Source organism: Podarcis bocagei, assembly GCF_964188305.1.
Source record: "Podarcis bocagei genome assembly, chromosome: 12".
NCBI lineage: Eukaryota > Metazoa > Chordata > Lepidosauria > Squamata > Lacertidae > Podarcis > Podarcis bocagei.
This window is the reverse complement of record NC_138137.1, coordinates 55,056,613-55,078,382: the sequence shown is the minus strand read 5'-3', so window position 1 is coordinate 55,078,382 and position 21,770 is coordinate 55,056,613. Positions and strand designations below refer to the sequence as shown.

Below are 21,770 nucleotides of genomic sequence, written 5' to 3'. Positions count from 1 at the left end.
TCCCCTGAGCTTGTGTGCACCCAGCTGAATATTCTAACACCCTCCACCACCTCCCTTTTAACAGCAGATCTTCCTCTAGGGCATATCACAAAACTTACTTTTGGAACTCGACTCAATTCCAGAACTGCAAGGTACTGTGGAACCTGGACAATATGGCTTAAAAGCTGTACTTCCTGGTCTGATTGAAAACATTGTAGCTCAGTATACAGCACTTAAACACATCCTTATGAGAATAGTAACTCATGAAAATATTTACAAAACATTGGACCAGGATCCTAACAGCTCATAGCGTAAGCAGAATATCTTCCACTCATAGGGGAAGCTTGCTGATTTTTTGTTCCAACTACAGTACTTCATTCTGTGTTCCTGATCTTCAGTAAGAGATTTTCGAGGGGTGTTTCCACAAAATCCCCCCCTTGTATGCAGGAGTCCCACATGTGCTCCTTTAATTCTTAGAAAATATATCTTTACTTTATTTAAAAAACCAAAGCCACAAAATGTGTGGGGCTCCTGGTATAAATGGTAGTTTTGTTAATAGTCTAAGACTGATCACTTAGTAGGGCTGTGCACTGGTCACAAGAGCCAACTTTTTATCCATGGCTTTGGGAAGGAGCCTGATCTGTTCTGGAGTTCTCTGTTACCCCAAGGGCCATTGGCTAGAGGGGCTTCTGCCCCTGCTCTGCCAAGTCTTGACCCGTGTGGGGAGGAGGTTTCTCTCCATTGATTTGCACAGATGTGTGGGTCTTCCCTCAAATCATTGTGAATGGAATGCCCTACAAAAATATTTCAGTTTTTAAGGACTTGTCAGTCAACAATATCCTCCAACCTGTCCAATTCTCCTCTTGACTTCAGAGTGTTAACCTATTCAGCTTGGTCTCTCTCTCTCTCTCTCTCTCTCTCTCTCTCTCTCTCTCTCTCACACACACACACACACACACACACAGAGAGAGAGAGAGAGGGGGGGCACTCAAAGTTTACACAGCAACTCAAGAATTAGGGATCTCTGTCTGATCCAACTTGAGACATCTTGTTAAGGCCTTAATATAACTCAGGGGTTTGAAAACCTTACCTGAATCATCCCTATTCATCTCTTAATTCAATAACTACACAGAGTCAATGCATACCCCTACAATCTAGTGTGTGCTGAAAGTCAGTCTGCATCCAGCTACATAGTCCTTTCAGACTGCAAAGCAGGCGTGTTAATTCTATGGGCACGGAGGAGAGGTGTGAACACACGAAGATATTTCAGAGTGTTTCCTAGAAGTTTCCTAGATTTCCAAAAAGTGTGTTGTTGTTTGTTTGTTTTTAAAACAGAATTCAAGAGAGAGATATTTCTGGAGTGTGTGCGCGCGCACACACACACACACACACACACACATATGCAAAAAATTACTGTTTGGGGAGTTCACTGGAGGTAGCTACTTTTTAAGAAGCACCTAAAAATAATGTTAGCACACTGCGCTTAAAAGGTAAAGGTACCCCTGACCGTTAGGTCCAGTTGCGGACGACTCTGGAGTTGGCGGTCATCTCGCTCTATAGGCTGAGGGAGCCGGCGTTTGCAGCTTCTGGGTCATGTGGCCAGAATGACTAAGCTGCTTCTGGCGAACCAGAGCAGCACACGGAAACACCGTTTCCCTTCCTGCTGGAGCGGTACCTATTATTCTACTTGAACTTTGACGTGCTTTTGAATTGCTAGGTGGGCAGGAGCTGGGACAGAACAACGGGAGCTCACCCCGTTGAAAGGGATTTGAACCGCCGGCCTTCTGATCGGCAAGCCCTAGGCTCAGTGGTTTAGCCCACGGCGCCACCTCTAAATTATAATCATTTGCATCCATGAAGGCTCGGAGCTTCAGCTGCAATTCTGTGCACATGGAACTCAAGATGTACAGGAGCTGTTGTAGCTCCATGCTGCCTCTCTGCTCAGAGCAACACTGCTGACCCTGATGCAGCAGGCTTCTTGGGAAGTCCCTTCTGTACCTCATCTGCACCAACTACTTGCTCTTTCCCTGTGGATGCAATGTGCTCAACACCAGAGCACTCAACTCCTGATTTCGAAGTTAACAGCTTTCAATAGCTGCACAGAGGTAATACAGAGGTCACTCTGCTCCCCTTGTGCCAGAGATACATCCATCTTTTTTAAACTCATAGAGCCTAAGCCACTCAACCCTTTCCAGTTCAAATATCAATAATGTGTAAGGAGCCCCCAGAAGAGATGGTAAATGATTACAGTCCTAGAAATATGACAGCTACTGGGATCAGTTTCTATATGTATGAACCTGAGAAGCGTGTCTACATAAAATTAAATTTTCCCTGAACTCATGGATTAGAGTGAAATATAAACCTATTTATCTCTTTGCCCAATGAAGTATGAAGGAAATCCATTTCCAATCCTTCTTCTGGTTATATTCAATTTCCATTTTTCGGACTTTTTTTTTTTAGAAAAGGAAACAACCTAAATATGCCTCTTATCTGAACTTCATGAAGGCAGAGATATCTTGAAACAAGAAGAGTCTAGTCCTGGACAAGATACTCTAACTCGGCTGTGAAGCGCCATTCATTCTTACCCAACAAGAAAGATGGCAAAGTTTATAAAGTTTTGAATAGCGCAACCTGGATTGCAATTCTTCTAAAGCACTTCTGAAAACACACCAGCTTGAAAACAAAAGAAAAAACCCAGATCCTCCTAAACACAAGTCTACAGTGAATAAAACTTGCGTTTCTAAAAATGTTAATATAAAATAATGGAAGGTATTTTAAATACTGAAAGGAGCACATTGAAAACAGAATGACTGGGAAGTCACTTCAGCTTAAGAGCTGTGCAGTACTCACAATATTTTTATGAATCAGGGATGGTTTGTTGACGAAAACTTGTGAAGTACATTACTTTGCCGTTCAGTTTACCTGTCCAAACTTTAAGCGATTTAAGATGTGCAGGATAACCCTTTTGGAATGTCTGTACTATGTTATGATATCGAAATCTTTTATGATAAACCTCAAGTACTGTCAAAAGAAAAATTCCCTTCAAAAATTTATTTTACGTTTTGCAATTAACTCTGGTCAATAAGATGCTTTGTTTTGTCTTCTCTTCCCTTTTATTGTTACCTTCAGAATGCAATAAAATGATTGTAAAAACTGTCATCAAGATGATCACTCAGCTAGCATACATGTATATTGTATTGAGTAGTCTGCTTTGGATGTTTCTCCCTATGCATTCAGGGAATCCATGGAAGTGAGCAGGAACCTCTGGTCCCATGCCCAGTATGAACATTCCTGCTTGCTCTGCTCCTGATTATATCGAATCATCTAATCCAACTCCCCTCTATGGGTGTCAAACAAAGGTCTCAAAAACAGCCTCTGTGTATCTAGCTGTACATGTACAGATTCCCCTTTTAGACCTTTGGCAAATGAGAGAATGGAGGGATTCTTCTGATACGGGCTTTTTAACAGTTCTGAGCTGAACTGGGACAAAATTTGTCACAGAAGTGGGATTTAAAAGATAATTTACTTGAATTATTTTAAAAAATACTTTTTTATGCTACAGAAATGCCAAGCAAATTCAATTATTCTAGAAAAAACATATCTAAAAAAGAATTGTTTTCTGTAATTTGTGAGATGAATGAGTTTTTGACTGGCCATTGCTTTTTTCTGCAACAAATACTTTTGATGGTTGGTTTCGGCAATACCATCTTTCTCATGAACAGCGCTTCTTCATTTAAGAAAACTCAGCTCTCACATTACATCTACTTACATGAAAAACTGGGAACCATTGGTATGTTTCCCTCTGTTTGCCATCGACAAAAGGAATGCTCTATCATGTTTCAGAATAAAGTTTTCATCTGTTTCAAGAAAGAAGAAAAGACAGGCTAGTTAGCTTCTCTGGGCTGAATGAAGTACTTCAAAAAAGATCAGTATCTTAACAAGGAGGAATTCTCCAGCTGTTCACCAGGGAAATTTGAAAACTACATAATAAGAGCAGATATAGGTTGTACAATCAACAAATTCGTTAAATAATACTTAGGAGTTTTGTTGTTAGTCATAACAGCTTTACAATTAAAAAAACAAATAGATTTTATCAAGCTGCCTTCGACTGTTAGCCTGCACATTGGTCCATTCAGTCTAGGTCTGTTTGCACTGACAGGAAACAGATCTCTTGCAAATACTGGTATCTTGGACATGCAAACTATGCACACTATCACCAAACTATACCTGGATTGTTCAGTCCAACCCTACTGACTATGGAGAAGGGGGTCGGGAAATACCATAGGGCGGCTTTCCACAATTTAAGAAATTCAATGGTCACTTAATGCCCCCTTTCCTTTGTGAAATATGACAACATATTTGGCTGACTCTAAGTATAGCCCTCTTCCATTCCAGGACTTAAAATGATGACAGCCCCCCTGGAGTACTAATAAATTAGCAATATATTAGCAACAGAGTAAGAATGGTGCTGGGTGGTAGTAATTCACAGACCATTAATGACCAGCATATTAAAAGGCTGAATTGCATAATTGCAGTGAGGGTTGGATACTTTTGTTTATAAAACCTCCCTTGAGTGCAATACTGACCATCTACAGAGAAAACAACACCCAAAACACATTATCTCTCAAAACCCACTTCAGTACAGTTTTTCCACCAATTGCAAAAGCGAATGAAAATAATTTCCACAAAACAGAAGAGAAAGCCCTGTGCCCTCCTTTCAAGCTTTGGTCTGAGTACGTCGTTAGGAGTAAAACGTTAATCTGATGAAGGGTATAGAGGAACGGAGCAAAACTAATTTTAGTCAGATAATCCCTTTCATACGCACACAAAAGTATAATTATGGCTGAACTGTTAAACAGCAAAGCTGCAAATACACAGTACCATAATATTTGTACTTACCCATCATAAAATCTTAGAGAAAAAGAACCAAAAACCTTTAGAATAAGGATTTGTCGATGCACTACTCTTAAAGACCAGTATCTGTTGCCACCTAACTATATTTAAACATCCTTAGAGTTTAGCTTTGGTAAGCATGTTTTGATTTGGTGCATATTCCAACCAACCACTTTCAACACAAGTTTGCAACCAATATTACAACCAGAACCATCCAGTTTCTGTTTAAGAATCAATGACTAATAATAGGAAGTTCTTGGAAACAGTTCATTCACAGGTTTAGTAAAGAACAAACATAAATGTATTGCTTCTATGAAAAACAGCTACATGCTGAAAAATATTTTGAGAATTCAATATACATACAAACCTTGAAAGGGTGGGGGATAGGGGAAGGGGAAATGTTTCAAGACAAGTATTTCGAATCCCAATTATTTCTTTTGCCAAGGAGAAGACCACCTTAGAGTCTCTCAAACTATATTTAGGCTTTTCTCCAAACTATATTTACCCAGCCACAAATTCATTATCAGTGGTCCAAATGTTTATTAGGAAGGGGGCAGGGGAACAGTTTGAATTTGTGTTGAGCATTTGTCTCTTACCTTTTCATTTTGCAAAAGACCACATTCTCTATAAACAAAAGAATATGTTGACAGTTTTAGGCAGGAAGATAGGAGTTGTCATGAATCAAGTTGCCTAGCCTCCATGCTGAAGTCATGTTTAACCACTACATTAGCCGCAATAAGTTTTGACAGTTAATGCTAACATTACAATATATTCATTTACAAGTCATGCACATAGATAGTATCCATGCAACGTTACTTTCATGCAAAGGTGATCTAAGTAGACCTTCTCATTAAATGCATCATGAATAAAAACTCTCAAAACTGCAGCAAGAGATCAAGAATTATTAGACCTTACCTTTAAAATATCCTCCATAAACAGATTCACCTCCTTTTCCATTACCTAGTTATTTAAAAAGTATGAATTAAACCATGTCAAAATGGAATTATTCACATGGTTAGTATAGTGATAGGTCTGTGTATAGGTATAATTCTGAACTCTTGATGTGTAAAAGATTAAATAGGACCAGCTTAGTTAAATGTTTTAATTGCATAGTTTATCATTCAACCTCATGGTAAAGCTCAATTACAGAAAGCTTACAGCTAAATCGACTATCCAAAACAAAGCTAACATACAAGGATGGAAAGTTGCCCCAACACTTTGTTCAGAACCATGTATTTCACAGCTTGCTGTTGCAGGGGAACCACTGGCCATGCTGACTGAGACTGATGGAGTCTAACACCTGAAGGGCTACAGGTTCTCCATCCCTGCCCTAAATTTATTTGACACCAAGCAAACTCTCAGCAGTGGTAGACTCAGGCCAGAACAGAAGAGCAGCCAAGTGTGCTAACTGGCATGAGCCTACAATTTTGAAGGGAAGTACTACAAGTCCCCTTAGAAGAGGCAAAGGGGGAACCTTTGTAAATATTATTGAAATGGGGCCTATATTTTCCATCTGGCATGGGTGGACTTCACATTTACTTTCCAAGTAAGCCTAAAGGGCAGGATAAATGTAGGCGTTTTGAAGCAAGGATAAAGAAACCCACAGCAACCAAAGTGCAGTTTAAGGAACAGAGCAGTAGTGGACATTCACACTCCAATTCTGAACATATTATTCTAAGTGCCACTTACGGTCACTTCACCTAACAAGATTTCTTCACATCTCACTTGTGTGAACTTTCTGTGAGATGACACATATGATTACCGCATGTATGTAATCCACTAGATTTACACTCAGCAGATTATGCACAACCATATGAATATTTCTGGCGACATTTGAAATTAAACAAATTGTCTTGTCAGTCAAAACACATCTGTGCCCAAATTCTAATCTGAACTTCTTCATGCATGAAGAATGCTACATGATAACATTCAGGAGCAATAAAGTTCTTACACCTGTGACTTCCATGAAGGAATTTTATCATGTCTGGGCATAGATGACTGACATGCCAATGTTTTAAATCTCAGATAAATGCAACAGCCCTGTTTAGGGAAGCTTTTAATGTTTAATGGATTACTGTATTTTAGTATTTTGTTGGAAGCCGCCCAGAGTGGCTGGGGAAGCCCAGCCAGATGGGTGGGGTATAAATAATAAATTATTATTATTATTAACAATTAGCATCTCATCTTACTATTATATTGCTTTGAAGATGGATTAATTTTATTTATTTCTTTAATTTGTATACCACTCTTCCTCCCAAAGGAGCCCATTGCAGCAAACACTACAGTAGTAAAACTTCCAATAATAATAATAATAATAATAACCTAATTCTAAAAAAGCACTACAAGGCAAATTTCCTCACTACTTGAGTGGGGCAGGGGTAGGTGGGGGGGATCATAATCTCTCTGACTCTACCTTCACTGAAGTCTCCTCCTTGTATCATGAAGTTTTTAACCACACGGTGGAATGTGGAGCCTTTGTAGCAGAGCTTTTTCCCAGTTGTTTTTCCAATTCCTTTTTCCCCTGCAGGGAGGAAACATATATAAGCTACTATCTCAAAAATTCCCAAAGCAATAATCTTGTTCTAAAGTTGAACAGAAATACAGAGCCAAGCATTAACACACTGCAAAATAATTGGGTTTATAGATAAAAGGAACACAGGTACTTTTTTACTATATACACCAAGATAGAGATTTGCCAATTCTTCTTCCACTCTTCCCTCAAGCTTTAACACTGCAAATGAGATGTGGCCAACTTCTAGGCTTTTAATGATCACATCAGCATTTTCTTCTTCTATCACTTGGCAGATGTTGTTTCCCTCCAGGGTTGTTTTCAGAAAGATTAGGAGAGTTTAAATAGGATTTAATCTCCTGGGCTCAAGAGAGATATCACATTCACATTACCACAACTCCCATTTGGCAGATCTCTGGTTTTCAGTGCAAGGAGTAGTAGACAGTAAAAGGGGTAACAAAACATGCAAAGAAGCCTCCTGTCAAATGCACCTCTGTCAGCAATTGTGGGCACTGGAATGAAGAAGCCACAAGTTACCTGAACATAGAAACAATTATTCAATAATGGAAATTATTCAATTATGGAAGAAAAGATTACCTGTACATAGGCAGAGAAAGTTTTTGCAAGTCCTTGGACACACATCAGAAAAAAGTTGAAATATGATACGACCAACTGTAATAAGAATAAATATATAGTTACTTTGCAATTTTGTAATATCCAGGATAAAATAGTGACATTTTCTCAGTGATTGTACTTCCATATATTCTTGCTGGAGATAAACAAAACACAATACAAGTTTAGTTGTAATTATTTAAAAGGTAATTATTTGGAAAGTTTAAATGCAATGGCAAAAACAGAAGACTGAATGGATATGTATTCTGTCTCTCTGTCAGGAATAGCTGGGGTGTGGTGGGGTGGAATGTACAACCAGAGAGTAATGATCTGCTTGATTACCATTTTTATTTTCCACAGGTGATCAAGGAAGCCTGATTCTTATGCAGGGCTAATATTGATCCAAGTTATTATCTGTTATCCTTTAGTACACAACAGACTTAGGCAGTGGAGGGAAAAGGAGCCCACGTAAGCACCTACTACAAAGTCATCTCCCCAGAATATCTTCACTTCCTTTAGAACTCACTGATATATACTGTATTTTTCACTCTATAACACGCACCGGACCATAACACGCACGTAGTTTTTAGAGGAGGAAAACAAGAAAAAAATTATTCTAAACGAAACAGTGGATGTATGATTTTTGTGGTTCATGCTGTGGCCACAGACATGTGATCTGACGGTGAGTTTCGAGTAGCCCAATGCAAAAATCCTGAGGAGCCATGTGGATCCATGTTTGTAACCACGTTTTTGCACCACTGCGGCCCCAGGCAGCAGTGGGTGCGTGATTTTTTGGTGCAAGATGTAGCCATGGACATGCTATGTGATCTGATGGTGAGTTTGGGGTGACCCAGTGCAAAAATCCTGAGGATCCATGTGGATCCGTGCTTTGTAACCACGTTTTAAGTGGGGAGGGAAGGAAAAGCACTCAAGGGACAAGGAGCACATGTGGGGTGGGTGGAGAAGGATGCTGCTAATAATGAAGAAGAGGGGTATAAGGGAAGGAACCAACCGGACAGGACTCGTGTAAGCGGCTCCTCTCCTCTCCCGCTTTGCTCCTTTAAAGCAAGCAAGCTCTCTGTCCCTCTCTCCTCCCCACTCAGCGGCTCTTCTCCCGCTTTGCTGTTTCAAAGCGAGCCACGGAGGAGGGAAGGAAGGGGAACCATGGATCCTGACTGCAGCAGATCCCCCCGCCACCCGTAGGCATTCCCTCCATAACACGCACAGACATTTCCCCTTACTTTCTAGGAGGAAAAAAGTGAGTGTTATGGTGCAAAAAATACGGTAGGTTGCCTTCAAGAGCCCTTGGTACTTTAGTACTTATCAGCAAAGCAAGTTTTTCATTTGCGCATTACCTGAAGCTAGAAAACATGCAAATGTAAGTGCTTCAGTGAATGTTAATAACAGTAGGTAACTGCACAGCCTGCTATAGCCTTCGTGGGTCCTGCGAGTCAGGGCACGATAAGAACGAGTAGGATTCGTGACCTAGGACCTGCCTTTGTTGGCTCCTCTATAACCTCCCCTCCCTGCCAGTAAGCATAATGGCATTAAAAAGGGAAAGACACTTATGACTTATCATAACTGCTACTCTGTAGTGGAGCTTTGGATAAACCTGTGAAGAGTGGGCTGATTCCGTGTTGCTGTCCCCAACAGCAGCCATTAGCTTACACTCATTCAACCCTTCTATCTTTTCCCAGTTGTGCAGATTCCTGGCAGCAAGGAGAGGAGGGTTGAAGGATTTTCACAAGTGGCAGGAAGGCGGGCTTACAGCTTCAAACATTCACCTATGTGAAAGTGAAATGCACCCCCCCCCAAGACTTGAGTAACATCATAGGCATTTTCAACTGGAGAAAGTGGAAAAAATACTATCTCAGTATCTCAGGTGTATAGTAAAGGTAGGATTTTTTAAAAGCCTGAATTATAGACCTAGCAAGTGTATATTAAAAAGGTAAGTCGTTCACAACAAAGACCTCCACGTGAAGAGAAAAGTAAAGCTTAGTCCTTCCTGATGCAGAGGTAACTTCTTTTAAGTTGTAACACTTCAGACTGCAAGACTGAATATTCTCCACACCAACAAATGAGAAACAAAATCCGATCATACAGAAAACACACGTCAGGGACAAGGTATTTTGCCTCATTTTTTTCATCTGACGCTTGTGCAAACTAAGCCCATCTCATATCATTCTTCCCCACCAACGAAGATCAGGAACTTTCCACTCAGCAATATTTTATTCCTCAGTACTATGCACCAAATACAGAAGTCTTTCTCACTACTTGGGGAAAAATTCACACTACTACTTTTAAATTACTGACCGTATAGTCTTAGAAATACTTTGAACATTAAAGTAAATGTGAGGGTAGGTGGAGGAGTATGTAGTATATCAACTATACTACATTACTGATTTTAGAGAGGCCCTTCTGTATAACTTAATTTGAAACAAGTGTCCTTTACTTTTTTAAAAATAAAAGTAAAAAGATTTAATACATGTTCTAATCAGTTCATGGGGCATACTTTTAGAACAGACTCAGAACAGTATTCTGTAGAATGACTATGAAGCACATGAAGGTCTTTAAGAAAACCCTGATCACCTAATTGCTTCTACAACTCCGAAATATGAATCCCTGTACACTCTGCCACTTACTTCAGCTGCTATAATAAAGTTATACTAGGCACCCACACGAAGTCTGAGAACACACAATTTAGAAGTAGCCTTTTATATCTTTTAATTTTCTTACAATGACATGCAGACATGAGGTACTAACACCACTAGGACTACTCCTAAAGGATCTAATTTAGCACTATGGTAATTAGAATATCTTTAAAAGGTAAAGGGACCCCTGACCCATAGGTCCAGTTGTGACAGAATCTGGGGTTGCGGCGCTCATCTCGCTTTATTGGCTGAGGGAGCTGGCGTACAGCTTCCGGGTCATGTGGCCAGCGTGAACCAGAGCAGCACACGGAAAACGCCGTTTACCTTCCCGCTGGAGCGGTACCTATTTAATCTACTTGCACTCTGATGTGCTTTCGAACTGCTAGGTTGGCAGGAGCAGGGACCGAGCAACGGGAGCTCACTCTATCACAGGGATTCGAACAGCCGACCTTCTGATCAGCAAGTCCTAGGCTCTGTGGTTTAACCCACAGTGCCACCCGCTGCGTACATGCCAGTAAAATCCATTTATCTTCTACTGCAGGCAAGTCAAAGTGGAGAGATGGACAGTCTCATCTGAAATCTGTCCCTTCTCCTACTTAGATTTCCTGTCAGGTATACGTCACTAAATATTGCTTCTTACCCTCAAATGTTTCTTGCTCCTCGAGCAGGATGCTTCCCTTTCCACCTGAAATCACTACATACTGAAGAACTTACCAATGTTTTTTGAAAGAAGGTTATCACCAAACAGAAAAAGTGCTGAGCCCGTTTTATTATTCTAATGTATAATGTTTGCTCCATTAAAAGTGCATGAAGCAGTAAAAAAAGAAACTACTGCAACCACATAAGGCAAAAATAACCATAAAAAAATCAAATCAATATCCAAATACTTTAAAAGTAGTAACAATAAAACAAGACACTGAACAGAATCCAGAGCAGCATAGATGTTTCTGAAGGCCTGATATTTCTGGTAAATTTTCACTTGTCTTTTAAAGATTAGCAAGAATGTTTCAGACATCTGCATAGATAATTAATCTATACTGCACATACCATTTTCACTACTGTGAAATCTGGGCAGTCTAGCAAGCTGAGGTGTCTATAGTTGGGGGTCACCAATACAAAATAATGACCCCCACTTTCCCCACATACTGGTTACCACCATTTCCCTAAGCTACACTACTAACTTCAGCTGCTCAACAAGGACAGCTCAAGACTGCCTTCCAGATGTGACTAAAAGCAGAGTCCAAAAGATTTTGACTAAGAACAGATCATTCATCCATTCCTATAGCACTCTGTGTGAAGGAGAATGAATAGTACAGAATTACCACACACTTGGGGTGGTATTGAACCTCACTAATTTCTTCTCTGCCTGAAAAATGAAAGGAAATTGCAAATTCGAAATCTGCATAGGTAAAGGACAAGTGTTAGAAAGACCAAGTTAAAAAGAAACACACACACTATACTATTAATAGCCTATTGAAATGAAATTCCTCTGCATCACCTCTTCATTAAACTATTTGTAATTTATCATACCAGTTCTTACAGGTAAGCATGTTCTAGGGATAGAAAATACTAAATAATTTCTCTGGTACATTAACTACTGGCAAGTAAGATAAGATGACATACAAAAAGAAAAAGACAGCTTTATAGTTAACATTTTGGGTTTTTGTCAGAATCATGACAATCCCAGCATTTATTAAAAAACAGTAAAATCCCAGTTCCCATTAATAAGGGGAAATGACAGATGTGAAGAAGTGCATGCCAGAAGAATTAAAATCAAAATTCCTGGATGGAGATTCCTGCGGTTAAAAAACCATAAATATCACAGTACCGGTTGTGTGCTCTATATAAATATATATTCCACCTGATGGAGTATCAGCACCTTCCCCTGTTGCCCCCCACCAAGAGGGAACAACCCAGAAACTTGACTGCCAGAAACCAGAAAAGAACATGACCACATATCCTTAAGAAACTTTACTTTTTGTGACCTTTGCCTGAGAAATGGGGTATAAATATAGTGAAGAATCACTTGTCAATGTTTTGCATGATTCTGCTTTCCCTTCTGGCCATGAGAGCAAACACAAACACTTTAGGGATTAGCATGCATCTTCAAAATTACAAATACAGGCATCCCCCACTGTGTTCAACTTGGGCGTGTTCAGCGTTATGCACTTGGTAAAATAATAATAAATAAATAAAAGCGAGTGGAACAGAAGTAGGCATCCAGGAAATTTATTTTTTTCAATCTCACCCGCCACTGAAACCACTAACCCCCATGTAAGTGGGGAGTCACCTACACATCAATTTACAATATTTGTTCATGCTATCACACTGAGAGGTTCTAGAGTTTACCCCCAGCGGATCTCTAAATTAACTCCTGCCTGTCACAATATACACAGAGTTTTTAACATATAAGTGTTTAAACCCTACCCTATCAACCCTTCTCAAATGCAAATCCTTCCTTATCCCGATGTATATTTTTATCCCCCACCCAGCCACTCATTTGTACAAAGCTCTCTCATCTCAGAGGGATTACAGACAGGTTTTTACTACACCACCCTATAGCACTGGTTCAGTTTATCTACTGATATTAAATGCTTAATATGCCACATATGACTATTGAAACAATTCACCAAGTCACAATACATGGCTAAAAATTAACAATGCCTATTACATATTCAGAGTGCTGCACAGAGGGGGAAAAGACAATTCCACAGTAATGTGAAATATGGCAGTCATCTATCTAGACATTTAACCTAAAGGAACACACTGGGTGCACATACTTCTGCTTCAGGGCTTGACCTAATTCAAACATCTTTTCAATCATACAGCAATCTCTGAGCCCCTCCAACTCTTACCTGGTTCCCGATTTATTTCTATGTCGAAGAAGCACTGAGGCCGATCCTGTGCCCCCATGGCAGCAGGAAGCCCAAGCACCTCTCCTCCTCACCACCTTGAGAAAAAGAGAAGCATTTCAGAATTCCAGCTGCTCAACAATAGTTGTATATAACATCACAGAGAAGCTGAAGGCTATTTATTGTAGCTTGAAAACAATCCTCCACCCACATGACGTAGCAGCCAATGATAAGTGGTACCGCAGATTTCACAGGAGCCACATGGAAATTACATTTTCTATTTTTAGTTAAAAATTGAACAAGGGAGGAGACAAGCACCTGCCACGCACATTCTGTTAGGAAGTAGAAAGAAGAAGAGCCTGCTAATTCTAGCACTAAGGATTCCAGGGCAGAGAACAATGGACTTCATTCAGCTTTTGGAACAGAGTATCATGCACTCAAGCCCCTTAAGGAATTTATGAGCAGAGATGTACTATTTTAGCTTTCCTCATCTGCTAAAGGGAAGAGCGAACACTTGCACCCCCAACTTTGTTGAGGAGGGAGTTTGCAAGGCAAATTGTATTTCCTTTCCGATCTGCATCACCTTAGAAAGAGGATGATAAAAAATACTGCTCTCCTCTCTTTGGAATCTGCATGTGACAGGGGCCCTTCCTAGTCCTTCAATAAGCTACCACAACTATTTACAACCTATTCCTACAAGCATTTTAAGGTGATTCAGTTAACATACTTAATATACTTAATAACACACGGCACATTTCTGGGGCATATGAAGGAGACACATGTCTCACTGCTTGGCACACTATGAACCCCATGAGAGCCGAATTAATTTATACACAGTAGCAAAACTTAGATTGCTCAATCCTGAGGAGGATGCGATTTATTTCAAGGACTAAATACTGTACTCTTTCAAGATCACACGGAAATGTGTTACTGTAAGCACAAAAAGGCTTCCTCCTCTATAAATATCATTCAGAATGTCCAGAATTTTACTTTCTTGAGCAATTTTAATCTCATGTTTTAGCATTTCTGCGTGTTTTAAAGTATGTTTGTCCTTCCCCACCCCCTTGATCTTACTTGATCTTTACTTTGCTTTTGATTCTAGCCCTCAAGCAGCGTATATTTGTTTTATTAAACAGACAAAACCACGTACAAGTGAGGGAGGAGAGGAGGCCCTATAATTTCAAAGGGGAGCTGTTTCCGCTAAATGTTTATATTTTGGGCTGGCCGTCATCCTCAAGAGAGGAGGGCTCCCTGCAAGGGGGGGTGAGGGACGGACCATGGGGCGTTTCCAAAGCAAGGCCTTTACCAGACCAACTCCCCACACCTGCCACCAAAACCACAATAACCCGAGGCCTTGGGGAGCTGCTGCCAGCCAGAGCCGACAACACTAGCCTAGATAAGGCCTGGGGAGTAAATAGCAAAAAATTAAAAAATGGGGCGGGGCGGGAAGCCATTGTGCAAAAGCGGGTGGTGTGGAGATTCCCTGAGGAGAAAGGGGAGATCAAAGGCACCCGGGAAGTCAACCGCCCCTCGCCGCGAAGTCAGGGCGGCGTTTCTTACCTGGCCGCGCTGGCGTTGACGGAACCCGCTCTTTGTTTTCCCGCTCCCCACCCCAAAACGCCCCCCTGCCCCGACCCTTTTGGCCCGCCTCCCCTCACCACCCAAGGGGGGGCGGGAAACTCCACAAGGAGACGCAGCAGCAGCAGCCCTGCTACCCGACGGACGCCATTAACGGACTTCTCTGAGGAAACGGAGCGGCCCCGCCCACTCTGCCTCTAGGCCGCGCGAGCGCCCTTCCTCCCCGACCCCACCCTCTCGCAATCCCATTGGCCAGCTGCAAAAGGTTCACGCCCCTTTCCCTCCTGGTTCCAATCGGGCGCCCGCTCGCTCTCTCCTCCCACCGCCGCAGCAAGCAGCGCCCCGCGAGGTGACGTTACCAAGCCCCGCCCCCCGTCTCACATAGGCAGTGAGTCCCCGCCCCCCCTGCTCTCCCTATTAGCAGAGAGCGGGCGGGAGCGCGCGAGGAGTAAATAAATAAATATGCAAGCGGGCGGCGGCGGCGGCCACGTTGTAATATCGCGATAAAAAGTCTAGTCTCGCGCTTGTCCTCCTCCCGCCTTTTTTAGGGACGTGGCAAATACGTCAAGGGGGGGGCATATCTTTGTAAATTGTATTTTGTTTATCAAATGCTGTCTTCTTTAGGAAACCAGATGCTTGAAATTAGGGTCGCCAGAGTGGTTGGCATGTTTTGTTTCCCACAACCCTTGTTTCTCTCACACACGCGCACATGCGTGCAAACTGTTTCCTCTGTGTCATTGCTTCTGGGCGTGTGCAGAGTGCCCTTCAAGAAGATTTTTTTAAAATGTCAGTTATCTCTGAACGTTGTGGAGGTTGCGCAGGTCAAAAGCCTTATTTTTGGAGGAAAAAGCATTCTGCGGCCTGCGTGCCTCTGAGCATGTGCAAAGTGCCCCCTCCTGCTCCCAACATAAAGGGCAAGGCTTAGGTGCAAACCTCTGGCCATGGCTTTACACCTTTGCTGCATTAATGCTAAATGCAAAAAAAAGTGCTGGCTTTATATCTTTCCATTCTGGAATGAAATTCCAAGCTGGTCCACGAAAACTCTGTTCCTGGAAATGTTTAAAAGTTCATGTTCTTGTTCTTACCCTGCTTTCCAATGTAGCATTGTAAACTGCTTTGAGGGTTGTCCCCCAGTTAAGTGGGGTACACATTTTATGAAAAATACAGGACACTGCAAAAAACCTGCTCCCACCCCATAATGAGCAACCATCTTAGATGCACCCTCAGAATTCCAGCGGCAAGTTAATGGGAGTTATTCCCAAGTAATTGTGCACAGGATTGCAGCTTTAAATGAGCAGCTGCCATTTCTAGGTAAAGACGTGGCATCCTTAAAATGCACGTACTATTGCCTTTGAAGACATCTCAGAAACTTCAGTTAGTATATAATACTAGCTTACTAAAACAGCTACTGTATTACGGTATATATGAAGCACATCTTATCTTAATTTGATTATGAAGCTCAGTGCTGTGAAACAGACAGGTCAGAGCAAAAAGCCTCCAGGCATCTCTTAAAGATATCTTGAAAAGGTGAAGAGGACTTAAAACATTTCCTTGCCATCTCTTGAGAGTTTTGTAATCTCAAAAGGACACTAATAGCCTGGGGAAATGGCAACTCAGTGGAAACGGAAACTAAACCATTCATCTCAAGGATTTACATTGGTACAAATCCAGACACCAGGTGACTGTTGTGCATTGCTGACGAATAGGGAGGGTGAAAGTAAAGTGGCAGGGCTTTTTCAGAAAATTGTGTTTTTTTTCTGACAAACTGCACTGCCACTACTTGGTTACTGGCCTTCTGTGCAACTCTGCAGTTTGTTGCAGGGGATCCAGCCTGACTGGTGCCAGAATTCCGGGGGCCCCAAACCCATTGTAGCTAGTTGGCCCCCAACACGCACCCCAAATGGCCAAGACCTTCCCATATTTTTTATTCTGCTTCTGCAGTAGCAGCAGAACGCATTGCCCTCCAGTGATGCTGGCACTGCCAGATGACTTCATTCGAGATTGTGTCTCTTTTTGGAAGAAAGGCTTGCAACTCAAACCATAATTATGGCATCTGAATATAGACTGCATTTTTAATCAAGGCTTATATTTTGATCAGATACCTGTATTCTTAAAATGAGCTTAAAATATATTTTAAAATATCTGTATCTCTCATGCCAGGCAGCATCTCTCATGCCAGACAGTGAGTGCATCGGCAGATGTGCTCATCTTAAAGAGGGCCCCTTTGGTTTATTGGTTTATTGCGGTCATAAAAAGGCTGAGAAGCAGGTCACTGACCTTGCATGCTGTAGAGTACAACTAAGTTGTAAAAGTGGTAGGTAAACAGTAAAATAAAACCATGTGCCTTAAACTTGAGCCACAGGACAAAAGGCCAAGGGCACATGGAAAACAAAGGCAACTGGCTTGGCTGGGGAAAAAGAAGCTTCTTCCTATTTTATTTTGAGGCTGGAAAGGAGGGTGAAAGGGGGAGGTGTAAACTAAAAGAGGCTTCTTTAAAAACTGTTTTTTACTGAGTTCCTTCCTTTTTACTTTGAGGAAGTTTAAATATGCTGGCTTAAATGTAATTATGCAAAGGATTTAACAAATGCTAGATTCTTATTTCATATAGTTGTAAGAGTTGTATTTTGAAATTAAGTCAGCCAGCCTAGCCCCCTGTCAGACAAGAGACGCCAATCGAGCACTAATGACAAATGGCTGTCAGACATTTGTTTAAAGACCTTCAAATGAAGGAGATCTTTCAATGTTTATGTGAACCCAAGGTCTCTGACATCTGTTCAAGATAAAATTTTAAAATTATTAACCATCTGTTTTGGAGGGCAAGAGGTGAGCTGGTAATTAAGATTCCTTGTTGAGACACATGTAAGATATATTACTACTTATTTGTCATTTATAGATGTAACAATATATAGCTCTTTGTCTGCCATATAAGGACAGAAGGATATGGGTGTATCTTAAAAATTGGTTATAGCAATCAGCCAATAGGAAATTCAAGCAGGCTGATTGAACAGAGGCAGCCACAGGAGGAGCAAAGGGGGGTGGATTAAGGAAATATAAGGGCTGGCCATAATGGCAGGAGGCAGGCCAGAGCTTGGTAACCATATACCACTGTGCCTCTTATTTATTTGTCTGACAAATAAATTATTATTTTAATTTCTCTGTTGCTGCGTTGAATATTTCATTCCAGCTAAGCGTTAACCACAAGCAGGGTGCTACATTTTATGGTGCCTGCGACTCGGATAAGTGGTCTGCTGGAACGCAGCGCCTTCGCCTCACTGGACGGGGTACAAGAGAGAGGACAACTGATTGCCTACCCAAGCGCGCACTGGAAAATTTTTTCCAGGGGAACGCAGCAGTCTCGTCTGTCTGATACCCTGCCCACCGACGGCGACGGACCGGGGGGGACCAGAGAAATAAACAGGGAACCAGCTAAGGGTAAGTGCACTAAGGGGTTTTGGCCCTCCAATTAATTGGGAGGAAGAGAAGTCCTGATCAAACTTCTGCGTCTCAGTAAAGGGGAACTGAGTACGCTAGGTGGCTGGGTATATCAGATGGTGGTCTGGTGGGGGAAAAGGGAAGAATGGGAGGTAGTGTGTGGTGAAGTATCTGGCGCATTGCATGTGTGAGAAAGTACAATGTGTAGCTGACCTAAGTGTGGAGTGAGTACTACTTCGTTTACCAGTAAGGTGTGTGTGTGAGTGACTGAGTGGATACTTCACAGGGCCATACAATGGGAGTTGGGGGTTCAAAGGGGGGAAGTACACCTTTTGAATGTATGTTAAATAATTTTAAGAAAGCCTTCTCAGGGGCATATGGAGTCAAAATGACGCCAGAGCGCCTGAAAACGTTATGTGAACTAGAATGGCCGAAGCAAAATACTAAATGGCCATCTCAAGGAACCTTTGATATAAATTTAGTAAGCAAACTTTGGTCTAACATCGCCAAAGAAACTGAAGGGTGCCCAGAACAATTTTCATATATAGATTCTTGGCTGAGCACATTAAATAAAAATCCTCCATGGATAAGGGAATGCAAAGTCCAACGATGCAAATTATTGGCTGTAAAAGCCAAAGCTAGGAAAGGAATCTTGCCAAATAAATCCAAACACTCCACCAGTTGTAACCCCAAGGCAAGAAAGTGGAATGAATAATGGGGGTGGAGTCACAGAACTTGATTCCTTGATAGATTATGAAAAATATCTTCAGGAGGCATTGGAGTTCTATAATGAAGCCCAAGCAGAAGTGGTTATTCCACCTGTGAGTCCCAGTAGAACTCCATCTACAGTCTCCTTTAGTGGAACAACTAATTGCCCACCCCAAACCCCTGTACATCCAAGTCCTAGAGAATTATTACAGAAGTTACAGGGAGACCTTTATCGGTCAGCAAGCAATACAGCCAGGCGTATAAAGCTGCTAAAAGAACGCCTTGGGACAAATACCATCCCCTATGATTTGAGGCCCCTAGAGTAGAGCGAAGAGAAAGATCACGTAGTAGCCCCTCTCAGAAGAGTATTTGATGCACTTGAGGAGCCTGTGCTGGTTAATGGGCAACCCAGACCACGGCCACCTCGAACTTCGATCCTCCAGTACATTCCATTCACAACTACGGATCTGATGAATTGGAAAACACCCCATCTTCCGCAGAAAAAAACCTCAGGCTATGATGGACTTGGTGACTTCAATAGTAAATACTCATAGTCCTACTTGGACAGATTGTCGCCAGCTCCTGAATACTCTCTTCACCACTGAGGAAAGGAGAGACATAATTGAAAAGGCACAGATATATTTGCGTGAGCAGGCCAGAGTGGGAAATATTTATAATATTGATCGTCATCTCCAGGAAAACTTTCCCTTGGAAGATCCTAATTGGGATCCAAACAATGCAATTCACCTGGCCAGGCTTACCACCTATCGCCAGACGCTTGTGCAAGGTATCTGCAGGGCATGCCAGAAGCCCACTAATATGTCTAAAGCCTCAGGAGGGTAGACGTGTTACCCATAACACTGTTTCGTGTTCGGTGCACACCCACAAAAAGACTTAAGTTGTCACCTTTTGAGCTCCTGTATGGGAGGCCGCCCTCCTTTGTTCAGGATATTCCAACTGACCTCAAACAAATAGGAGACCATGCGACACAGGGACAAGTGCAATCTCTCTCCCGTGTTTTTGTCTCTCTCCCGTGTTTGTTTGTTTTTTATCTTAACAGGTGGGCCCTCGAGCGCACGCCGTGCAGCATTGCCGTGCCGATTCATCAGCTTCAGGCTGGCATAGCATATGGGTGAAAGAGTGGAAACGTGATCCACTTGCACCTAAGTGGCGTGGACCTTACACCGTCTTGCTCTCTACTCCAACAGCGGTGAAGGTAGCTGAGGTGACCCCCCTGGATTCATCACTCCCGTTTGAAGAAGTCCGAAGGCAGTTGGACGTGCAAAGGTGACCCCTCTAATCCTCTTAAACTGACTCTCTCCAAAAACCCCTGTATCTAGCCCTACGGGGAACGGGCTAGGTCACGGGCAACATTAGACGACCGGCCTGCTGCAGCCACAACTTGGAAGCTGGCTGACCTGCGCACGCCTGAAGCTTGAGGAGCGTCTGAACCAGAGACTGTGAGCGGGAAGATTCTCTTATACAATTGATTGACTGCCCCCTTGTGGAACAATTATCAGGGATATTACACATTGGGGATCCTTGGGATATATGTTTTGGTCTTGGTGGTTCCCCATTCCTGTCACTGGGGGAATTATATTGGGACTAATATTTATGCTATCACAATAAGGTAATCTTTTGTGGAAGGAATGCATATGCTAGACATCAACATGATTTTATTATTAATCCTGATCCCTTGAGAAGAGGAAGGGTCCTTGAATCTGACCAAATTTGCTAAATATGGATTCCGCTATGACCACAATATGTGGGTAGGTTTAGCTGAAATGGTAGGCAATGTTGCAAATAGGACCAATTGCCTTGTTTGCTCTCTTGGGCCAGATGATTCAGAGGGAGGTATGCCCTTATTACCGATACCATTAAATGCCATTGGTATGGTAAGCGAAATGCCACACCAAACAGAAGTACAGAATTTCCCCGGATGGAACTCAACTAAACATTACGAGTTATACCTGTACAAGGGGAATTCTGTGTACATAAATCATCAGATGCAGCTGATTCTACCATGATAGGCTCTTCTCATTGTCACTATACTTGGGATTATATTAAGAATAGTCATACCTGGGCAAACGGTACTACCTATCGAACTCGGAATACCTTGCCCTGTGCAACCCCTTTTATTCATGCATGGAAAGTGGTATGGAACATAACTGTGACAGAGAAAGGCAATCTAACATACTGCACTGTGAACTCTCTACCTCTTTTGCTATTTCGCCTTCTGTACTCCACATACCAAAACCCTCAGACCCGATGGTTGTGGTGGATATGTGGAGAATGGGCATACAAGAAACTCCCTTCCAAATGGAGTGGGACTTGTTTCCTGGGATGGGTATTACCACCAATGTGGATTATGCCCACTAATTTGGCCAAGCGTACACGAAGAAACGCTGATATTTCTCATATAGCAGGAGGAAGTACCCAAAGTTGGAGCGGTACTGATGATTGGCCACCAGAGCGCATTATAGCCTATTATGATCCTGCCTCCTGGAATCCTGGTGAGCTCATACAAGGGGCACGGGATCCTATTTATAATCTAAA

The 21,770-nt window shown here is 42.0% G+C and overlaps 2 protein-coding genes and 2 long non-coding RNA genes across 8 annotated transcripts in view; 1 reads left to right on the top strand and 3 right to left on the bottom strand.

Moving 5' to 3' along the window:
* The window catches only part of NKTR (natural killer cell triggering receptor), a 37,846-nt gene extending 22,660 nt beyond the window's left edge, over positions 1-15,186 (bottom strand). For 2 of the 5 annotated variants that reach the window (XM_081163473.1, XM_081163474.1), the window contains exons 1-6: positions 15,057-15,186; positions 13,500-13,594; positions 7,979-8,053; positions 7,286-7,393; positions 5,788-5,832; positions 3,749-3,836 (exon numbers count right to left, since the gene is read on the bottom strand). In XM_081163473.1, coding sequence (XP_081019599.1) covers positions 3,749-3,836; positions 5,788-5,832; positions 7,286-7,393; positions 7,979-8,053; positions 13,500-13,557 — 374 coding nt within the window. In that variant the 5' untranslated portion in view covers positions 13,558-13,594; positions 15,057-15,186. Of the gene's footprint in view, positions 1-3,748; positions 3,837-5,468; positions 5,751-5,787; positions 5,833-7,285; positions 7,394-7,978; positions 8,157-13,499; positions 13,595-15,056 lie in introns of those variants that run through there. The other 3 variants (XM_081163472.1, XM_081163475.1, XM_081163476.1) reach the window with 3 other exon arrangements.
* LOC308569735 overlaps positions 1-21,770 on the top strand; it is a 394,467-nt gene that overhangs the window by 54,189 nt on the left and 318,508 nt on the right. The window lies entirely within an intron of this gene.
* The window catches only part of ZBTB47 (zinc finger and BTB domain containing 47), a 416,665-nt gene that overhangs the window by 85,511 nt on the left and 309,384 nt on the right, over positions 1-21,770 (bottom strand). The window lies entirely within an intron of this gene.
* Positions 1-21,770, bottom strand: part of LOC308569772 — a 126,942-nt gene that overhangs the window by 85,511 nt on the left and 19,661 nt on the right. The gene's annotated exons all lie outside the window — the stretch shown is intronic.